General features: G+C 33.1%; 1 protein-coding gene across 2 annotated transcripts; it reads right to left on the minus strand.

The window, feature by feature from the left end:
- LOC132166402 (magnesium transporter MRS2-I) lies at positions 1-5,547 on the minus strand. Of its 2 annotated transcripts, none has more exons than XM_059577205.2 (11): positions 5,029-5,547; positions 4,857-4,886; positions 3,747-3,888; positions 3,465-3,586; positions 2,203-2,277; positions 1,242-1,466; positions 1,118-1,162; positions 896-940; positions 594-623; positions 323-442; positions 1-183 (listed from the first exon to the last, which is right to left on the minus strand). In XM_059577205.2, exons 1-11 carry the CDS (start codon positions 5,257-5,259, stop codon positions 100-102), a joined length of 1,149 nt encoding a protein of 382 aa, XP_059433188.1. In that variant the 5' UTR covers positions 5,260-5,547; the 3' UTR covers positions 1-99. The 2 variants fall into 2 exon arrangements, with proteins under 2 accessions (XP_059433188.1, XP_059433189.1); XM_059577206.2 differs by having other exon boundaries at positions 4,857-4,899; positions 5,029-5,246.
- Between the last annotated feature and the right edge of the window lie 4,420 nt (positions 5,548-9,967).

Below are 9,967 nucleotides of genomic sequence, written 5' to 3' on the forward strand. Positions count from 1 at the left end.
TGTAAACCATGCTCCTCCGAATTCATCGAAGACTTGCAAGTAAAATTGCAAAGCTTTATTGTGTATATCCTTTCAACTTGGATTAATGAATTTCAAGAATTAACCAACAAGACCTTTGTGCCGAGCATATGAAATTATGAATAAGAAGAGGGATGCGCAAACTACTCCTGTGAGGATGACCACCTAAAGGTAATAGGAAAGGAAGGTTAAAAGTAAATCACATGAATGATCAAGTATATTGGCAAGACATGAACAGAATTCTTTTTTTTGTTCTTGGGTGGTCTGGTTTTCTTTTCATTATGAGATTATGCATAATACATACCCATTTAAATACGTATCCATGGCCATCATTCCATATAGTTGGGATGTTCATGCCAAATATTGCAGCCACCAAAGAATACACAGACAAACAAACAGTTCCAGAACTTAGGAACAGTTCTAGCTGCCACAGAGAAAAAAAGAATGAGAATTTTCATAAACATGATGTATATGTAAGAAATGTGGCCAGCTCCATTGCAGTAAAAGAAGCATGTTGATGATAAGGAGAGAGAGACAGGTGAATAAACTTGGACAGGGAAAGGGAAAGACAGTACCTGAATCAGCTGATTTCGATGATTATCAAGCTGCAACAAGGGATGCATAAGGGGCATGTTAGGTTTTTAGTGTTGATAAATTCAGTGTCAAAACATATTTTGATTTAAGTTTTAGATCTAGAGTTACGTCAGTGTAAAAATTGGTCCAAGATATAAGAATTCAAGTTTGTATATGCTGTCCAATAAAGACCTATTCGGAGTAAAATGGTCATAGCTTTTAATTCCAATATTAGATGAAGGCAAACTTAGTGGCGTTGGAAAGCTAACTCATAAAGATACAACTTTTTTATGTATTCACGCACCTGGATATTAATGTAATCCTCCGTGTCATCAATGTATTCACGCAGCTGGCCAAATAAGATTATTTAGAATAGCATCAATACGGACCAACATGAAACAGAAACAATCTACTAAATATGTTTTGAGAAAATTCTACTCTACATTACTCCAGATAACTAGGATTTCATGTACAACAGACAGGAGAAGAAACAAAAGTCAACATGTTAGCACAGGTTTATGCATACCGTAGTCAATTTGTTCATTGTGCTATCAATTTGCATGAAGTATGCCTGTAAAATATTTCAGCGTGAGTTTAGACTTCAGTTTCAGTTTTAGAAAAAACTACAACAATAAGATTATATTTATAACCTCAAGCAACATTTCAAGCTCCTCGACATCATTCTCCCCTTGAGTTGTTTCAGCACTTGCCCTACTTGTCTTGGATATCTTTGAGCCTATAGTAGGAGAGTCAAGAAACCAATTGGGAGCAACAGAGCCGCTGGCAGGTGAAGCTGCCCCAGATAACTTTCTTGATAAGTAAAGGTCTGCCATATCATCATCATCATCAAGAAGTTGTTCGAGTTCATCCCTTACCTGCGAAAACCAGAACGCCAGTGAAAAATTCTTAGTGATCAACCAATAAATGGCATCAGCTTTAAGTTGCTAATACCACTGCTAAATTAGAATTAAGTGATTAATGTTTTCATTTAGGTGATCAATGGGAATGATTTATGATTGAAGGAGAAATTAAGAAAGCAATCCCCTGTATCATTCCACACTGGTCACAAATTTCTTCAACCTGAAACAACCATGTGCATTAGGATATATGTAATAATTGTATTTGTAATTGTTCTTTTGGGGCTGCCAACCAAAAAAAAAGGAGTTATTCTTTTGGGAATGAATAATAGAAATCTCCAAGTAAGCTGATATACACTACCATTAACAGTATATCAAGCACTGAAGACTTTAAAGCCAAAATCATGAGATTGTACTAACATCCAGTCCTCCATAATTACTGATGATGAATAGTCCATGAAGTACAGGTATGTCTAACGTTTTGCTTTTTATCATTTTTCTTCTTTAATTTCGTATAGAATAGGCAGGACAAGATGCCCCACAGCACCACCAAGGCAGCTGCTACAGCCTATCTGAAGTCCTATGCTCACTCAATAGAGGGTTGGTCAACCTCCTAAGACAAATAAAACTCTTGTATACAGGAAATATACATTTTTAATCAACTTCATACAAAAAGAAACGAATTTAACCATCTAAAAGGAAAGGACTTTTACCTAAATTCAAGATTCCAGATGCTGTGTAGATATCAACATACCTTTTGAACCCGATTTGTCAACCTTGTCATTGAACTTTTCAATTTGCGCACCCGATCCAAATTAAGACTGCTAATCTGCATGTTATGGAAAGGGTTTTACAAGAAAACAAGAAGAAGGTTGTCATCTGAATTCTTTGCAAGCCTAGAAATCACCATCGAGAGAACAATACTTGCCTTCAAAACAGATGGTAATTCATGCAGCTTTTCAGTTCAACAAAACAAGAAGCACATCAACACAGTTGTTTCAACAATATTCCACTTCATATTGTCACGTGTCACCTTAAGTGCCTAACTCCTCCAAAGTAGGGTTGGCAATTTTTTACAAGACCCACCAACTCCAATTGAACCCAACATGAATTTAACGAGTTAGAATTGAAGGTTTGACCCGTTTAATTAAATTGATTGGGTTAAAGTTTACATATATAGTCTTATACCTATGCCTCAACACGATCCAAACCCGACACTCGACATTTAGGGTTGGCAAGTTTTTACACAACTTACAAACCTGACACGAATTCAACACAAAATTTGTGGGTTAGAATTAAAGGGTCTAACCCGTTTAACTAAATGGATCGGATTATGATTGACCTATATAATCTTATATCCAAACCTCGATATCACATGACCTAAATACAACACACGAACACGAATTGCCACCTTAACTCCAAAGTTGGTATGAAAATTAATATAACTAGAAATCGCTTAGTTCAAAAGTGGTTCTTGGCTTAGCTGTACAAACCTAGTAGCCTGTCCTATATAATGAATAAAGACAGGCATGCAATGAAATGAAGAATGCAGGGTTTCAGTTTGATGCAGGAGTGACCTTGCTGGCTGCTCTGTAGTTTAAAAATAAGACACTATAGTGGCTGTTTGGAGCATCCACTCTTCTTCAGAAACACACAAGTAACTAACTAACTAATTTTTTGTTGACAACCTAGGATCAAACTGCAATTCAAGTTATCAGAGAGACCACTGGAACATATGGCTGTCTCAAAAAGTTACAAGCAGTAAACTGCCAATATATTTTCATCAGCACTTCTAGTAAATTATTTTGCACCAAAGTGGAAATATTAAACGTAGCCAACAAAAGATGCAACACTCACAGATATAGAGCTAAATTGAATTCTACGTATGGTATGCAAGGCAGCAATTAAATCATGACTTAGCTTTAACTAATCTCAAATCTCAGAAACAGCATCCAAGGAATAAATGGGATTCCCCTGTACAAGCAAAAATGATAACTCAATGAACAAGCTTTATACCTTGGAGGTCAACTCATCCAAAGCTGGATAAACATCACTCTCTAGTTCTCTTGTGCGTGCATCAAGAAAACTACAAATGGCTTCCAATGCAACTTCTAAGGCTTGGAATTCAAATGGAAACTCTGCATAATCGAGCCAAAGCAAGAGTATTGTAGTGTGGCACCAAAATGTAGAATCAGAATGCGTTATGAACAAGAAAATGAAACTATTCCTAGCAATATTATCTTTTTAACACCATCGAATGCCAAAACTGGCAAGAAAAACGTCATTGTTAAGTCTTACCATTTTCTTCACTGCTTTCAGCACCCGGGTGCTCTTCTTCTTCTGCTTGGCCATGGCAAATGGCATTTGCTAAAGGCAATCGTCTTTGGAGTTCCTCGACTACAGGAATTACGTTGTCATCAAATGGATCTCTAAGCAATACCTATAAAAAAAAAATAAAAGAAAAAATTAAAAGATAGCGTCAATTGCCTCAAATAATTCACTTCAATTTCGGACTCACAATTTTTAACTCACGAACCGAATAGGAACACAATACGAAATTAGGGTTATAATTAAATGGGTCGGATTATGATGTACCTATATAGCCTTATACACAGTTACATACTAGATGTGGGCAAAAGATGAGAACAAAGAGTCCTACCAGCAAATAAACACAAGCAGCCCTGTATCTTTGTTATTTAGTTATTATCTAAGTAGGGAAGAAGGGATATGGTTTATCCTAAGTGTTGGAGTAGTATTAGAAGTTTGCAGGAGATTAGGAGACGCCATACGATCTCTAGAGTTGTCTTTCAATTATGTTTCTATTTTGTCTTGTAAGTCTATATTGCTTGAATTGCTTGAATAATGAAAGGGATCAGAGAAGTTAATTATCAAAGGTTTACATTTCTTTATTGGAAGGTTTAGTGTTCTTTGAACTACCCTAAATTATGGAGGCATAGGATTTTTTGAATTATCCTACCAAAATCTACCGCACTTGTTATGTTTTCATTTTAGCAAATCCGGCATTACTCGCGAACCCGACAAAGAATTAACAGGTTAGAATTAACAAGCCTAAGGCGTTTGATTACATGGTCGTATTATGGTTTACTTATATAATTTTATACTAAACAGTACCCAAACATGCTAACACGAATTTACAGTACCCTGGCCTACTCCCATCCACGTGAAACCGACTTTTCCTTGTACCTACCAAATACACTCAAACAGAACAGAAAATGGTACTGTTCAAAGTAAAGTTAAAGAAGTTCACCCCTGCCCAGGAAAAAAAAAAGTTCACCTTTCAAAAGATATTCGGAAATCACCATTCCCCCAAACTCCACATATCGTGTAACTATAGGCAAACAAGAAGTAAAAATAAACAGACCCAGGAAAAAAAAAATATAGATTTACCTCTTCTGCAGTGATTATTGCTTTGATGTGCTGGAAAACAAAACTCAAAAACAAAACCCAGATAAAAGATTAGCGAAATAAGTGAATATATCATCCACATAAAAAACTAAAATCCAAGCCAACAAAATATAACACACAAGTGAATGTGAAGCAAGGAATTTTCTATATTCACCTCCAAATTGAGAACAATAACTTTTCCTCTGCCAAGAATGGTGGAAGGGTAGGAAAGCAGAGGATCCAGAATTCGAAGATCCCTAGCGTGAATCTGAACTCGTCGCATAATAGCATACTTGTCGACATCCAGTACGGAACTCCTCCCACTGTGGTCCATCAAAAGCCAGCTACTTGAAACCGCTGTCTTCTTCTTGAAAGAAGCTTGAATCTCCAACCCATCACGATCCATAAATCCCGGCAGGCAAGCAATCACCGCCACGTATCCAATGAGCAAATCCAGTAACTCTCTGTGTGCTGCAAAATAGGTGAGGAGTAATAACTATGGTTGGTGCTTGTGAATCGCCATATCTGTGCGTGCGTGTGAAGAATGGTGGATTGGAATTGGGTTGTGCTGGAAAGGGGGTAAGGGGGTCGGGAGAAGTTGGGCTATGGCGGGGAGCAGAGTGTTGGCATTGGTGGAATCATTGTGGAGCTCAGAGAGATATTTGCATGGGGGAGTTTAGTGACAGGTAGTGGAATGTTGGAGTGCAAGTTAAAAATTGGAGAAGAAAAGCTTTTAAACTTCTTTGTTAAAATTCTTGCCTCTACTCTCGGTGTGTAGGCGCGTGGTATTGATGAAAATAAGCTTGATTTTATTTTTTTTATAAAATTTTTTTTTTGGTAATGTTTACTGTGTTCTTTGATCGTATTGTTATTTAAGTAGGAGTCAAGTCCACTAGCACTAGGAAAACTAATACAGTTAAAGAGCTTAACAGGGAAGAGATAGAAAACTAGAGAGCTTAATAGGAAAGAGATAAAACAATTATAAGGATAATACAGAATTTGCGTAGGACTTTGCTACTCATGTGCTGATTCCTTAACAGAAAGCAACTTTAATTACTTATAAAAGGTATAAGAATAATACAGAGTCTGCGTAGGACTTTGCTACGCATATGCTAATTCCTTAACAGAGAGCAACTCTAATTATTTATAAGAGGTATATGATTCTTCAAAAATCCTGTTATATATGTTATTCTTATTAAGTTTTCATCTCACATTACGTTCACTAACTACCATGTAAAGCATTAAGTGCGGAATCGAATAAGTTTCAACTTTGTAACTGAGCAATTATGTTCAATCTTAACTATATTTATATAGACTATATAAACTCTTGAACACCCTTTTTTCTAAGTCAATTTTGAATATTGAGTTTAAACTTGCTAGCTCTAGAATTCCAACCCCAAAAAAGAAAAAAGAAAAAAAGAGCGAAACCATTTATTTCTATTGATTCTATTTTTCTAAATAAGTTATTTCTCTTTTATGTTAAAATATGTTCATTCTCCTATATTATATTTTCTTGTAGAATTTATTCTCTTCCCTAATTTCAATTTTCTTGATCATTATTTATTGTCTCTTGATACAATGAATATATAACCCAGTCATTTCTTTCAGCTTTCGTTCTTTCCTTTTCTCTCTTATTTATATGCTCCTTTTCTTTCTCTTTCCATTGGAAGGATATCATTCCCACGGTTATTAAGCGCGTGGAGTGAGAAGCCAAATGACAAAATGTCTTCCTTACCTACCATGTTAATGAAGGGTAAGGCAACTTGATGAAATCGTATTTTCTTATCTCCACAACTTCACTTCACTTTTAACTTTGAGATTTAATCTTAACTGTTGCTTTTATTGCAGCATACAATAACAGTAAGTAAGTCGGATCTAAAATAAAATTATATCATTTTCATAAGTAATTTAATTAAACTTGACATATTTCCGTTAAAAAGTTAACCCCACAAAGTAACGTTGTCACGTTCTTTCTTTAGTTCCACCGTTCACCGTTGTCTAATAAAAGTAATTAAGTTTCGATTGAAGTAGAACAAAAATTACCATCTAGATTACATCACGATCACCTTGTAAAAAAATGTTTACATAATTTATTTATCTCATGAAAAGAGACCACATTTGGGGCCTTCAATTATTTGTACTAGGATGAACACATAATAGGTTAAAATAAACTCTTGAATTGAAAAAGGTGTTTCTCCTTTCGGTTTGTGATTATACGACATCTTTAATGCTCTTTGGGTATATAATAATTCTCCTTTTTTGGAAGTTCCTCATAATGCACGAACGATTGGTTGTTGGTAACATGAAATATGTTCTCACCACTAAAGCAATAGTTTATAGTTCCCATTTGATTCTGAATTTTTTCAATTTAATCTATAAAATTTTTGTATGTGAAAAATATATGATTTTTTTAATAATTTTATTAAAAAATTATGTGTTTCTCACATACTAAATAATGCACAACAAAATTATAAATTGGGGTAGAGGAAGAAGAAATTTCTGTCCTTCTATATTTCTCTAAAATGAAAATGAAAAATATTTTTAAAAAGAATAGAGCATCTCTAGCAGATTAGCTAAATGACTCATAATAGCTACATTTAGCTATTTTGAGCCTTTTTTTTTTTTTTTTTTTTTTTTTTTTTTTTTTATGTTTGTCTCGAACAGATTAGCTCTAAAATAGTTAAAGGGAACATTTTTCACTGTAACACACTATATGATTATTCTATCATTTCTCAATGATTACTTTTTATTATTTAATTTTTAGTGTCAATGATTACTTTTTATTCTAAGTAAGAATAATATTTAAATAAAGTAGAGAGTTTAATAGATAATTTGTTGAAGTTTGTATTAAAAAATTAGTAGCTAAAAAAAAAAAATTGAGTAGCTAAAATATGTACTATTGCTAGAGATAGGTTCAACCGTTCCATGCAAAATTACTATTTTTTGCGTATTTGTAAGTGTCATTGTTGAAGAGACTATAGTCTATAGTTGCCTATATGGCTATATTGTTCGAGCAAAGTCCCATCTGCCCTATTGGCTTCCCTGACCTCATATTTTCCTTATTTTTTTGATACCGCCCAAGTGTTCGAATAGGTTTCGAGCAAGTGGGCTCCAAAGAGAACTTATCCTAATCGCAATCAATCAAGTCGTGATCTAGTAGGGAATTGTAGCCAAGTCTCATCCTATTTTGGCACACATGAACTAACTAACTTTTTAGGGCAAAACTCTAATCATCTCTAAAATCCATAAGGGGTTTTGAGAGTTTTCCATCAGATTTTAAAAATATAAGTTTGAGCATAACATGAGAGTTGTTCTCAAATTTCCAACTATGACGCTTTTTCATTCATCATTTGTTTGACCGAGCAACATAATCGATCTCCATTTCACTTTTATATTTCAGAGGTTTAATAATGAATATGGTGTCGCATAATGAATATGCCGCACCATGTATACTGTTAAATGTAATAAAATAAAATTTTAACCATAAAATAACTTATCTCAATTTCAATTTAAATGAAAAGATCTTGATGCAACTGCAAACACCTTTTCTTTTTCTTTTCTTTTCTTTTTTTTTTTTTTTTTTTTTTTTGGTCCTTTTCGTTGGTTTTTCTTTGTCCTTTTCGTTGGTTTTTCTTTAATATATATATATATATATATGTTTTTTCAGAAAATGAAGTTTGAAATTAAGTAGATCTACAGTTTCCAAGAAGTAGGACCACAAGTAAATAAAAATCAGAAAAGATTATGGTATGTAATATCACTATCATCAATAAATAAATGGTCAGTTTATCACCACTAAGCAACAACTCTCTGCAGAGGCACCAAAGCATTGGCAGCAATGAAAAGCCAAAATCGGACGGAAGGTTTTGGAAGCCAATTGGCAGAATGAGTCAATGACACGTACTCCGTCCTCCAATTGGCCAACAAAAGTCTATTTTAGAAATCTTAAGACATGAGTTTCTGAAGCGCTAGCACGTTCGCTTTTTGTATTAATTACACTTTAAAATTGGGAGGAATGTTATAATTCTCAATATTTTGCTTATATTATTTTACAAATTTAGTGGATCAATCATTAAATTTATAAAGTTTACTATTGACTTATATAGAATTCATATAAGTCTACAAATCTAATAATTAATTTATAAAATGAGATATGTCATATATGAGAAAAATATTAATGCCTAGCATCCTCTAAAATTGGATATATATATATATATATATATATAGTATTATAAAATTGGAAAAATATTCTGTCGTATCAACAAAATATGATAAAAATGCGATTTATAGTATTACCTTTTTAAAAACATTTGTGTATAATTTCTTTATGGAGAATGATGTGTTCTCCTTGTATTTTTTTAGTCCTACGTGAATACTATTTGGGAAATGTTATGTGTTTTTCTAGTGTCCTTCAAACTGTGACGTGACTTTTAAAATCACCGTTGAATTTGAGATTATCATTATTAACTTTTAATCTATTGGTAATTTTAAAAGCCACATTACAGTTGAGGGAACATCAGGATAACATTAAAATAACACTTAGCATTTTCTATATTATTTTATAAGAAAGCAACAAAAAAAAGAAAAAAGTAACACTTATTTCTCTCACCCGATTTAACACTATGAAAATACTTAGCATTTCCCTTTCTTAAACTCATGTGTTAGTCCGTATTAGTGTCACATGACACATGGGTGAAAAAAAATTGAATAGTGATAGAAACACTACAACTTTGTAGTATAAATAGTTCATAATTGATAAAATAATTAAGTAAAAACTTTGATTTATCAATTCTCTTAATTATTTAACCAATTTCATAAAAAAAAAAAAAAAAAAAACATTTAATCAATTAAGGATTGTTACACCATTAATTTGTAAATGAGTTTGAAGTAAATATTATAATATTCCAAGCATTTTTCTGAAAATATTAAGCAAAAAAAATCCACTGATAAGTTTTAATTATTTAATGATTAACGCGATAGGAATATTTTCAAAAAAAATTGATAGATAAATGTGAAATATTTAGCATAACTGATGATCAACTTGTGAACTTATCCAATCTTAATCAGATTAAAAACGTTAATTCAAAATAAATTAAATTGGTAATCCAGATACC

This window comes from Corylus avellana, chromosome 11 (genome assembly GCF_965113065.1).
Source record: "Corylus avellana chromosome 11, dhCorAvel1.hap1.2, whole genome shotgun sequence".
Taxonomy (NCBI): domain Eukaryota; kingdom Viridiplantae; phylum Streptophyta; class Magnoliopsida; order Fagales; family Betulaceae; genus Corylus; species Corylus avellana.

Coding starts and splice junctions, on each gene's coding strand:
- LOC132166402 (XM_059577205.2), bottom strand. CDS start 5,259: ATGGATCGTGATGGGTTGGAGATTCAAGCTTCTTTCAAGAAGAAGACA. Junction 1,467..2,202: donor TGACAAATCGGGTTCAAAAG/GTATGTTGATAT, acceptor TGGTTTTCGCAG/GTAAGGGATGAACTCGAACA. Junction 184..322: donor ATGGATACGTATTTAAATGG/GTATGTATTATG, acceptor TATTACCTTTAG/GTGGTCATCCTCACAGGAGT.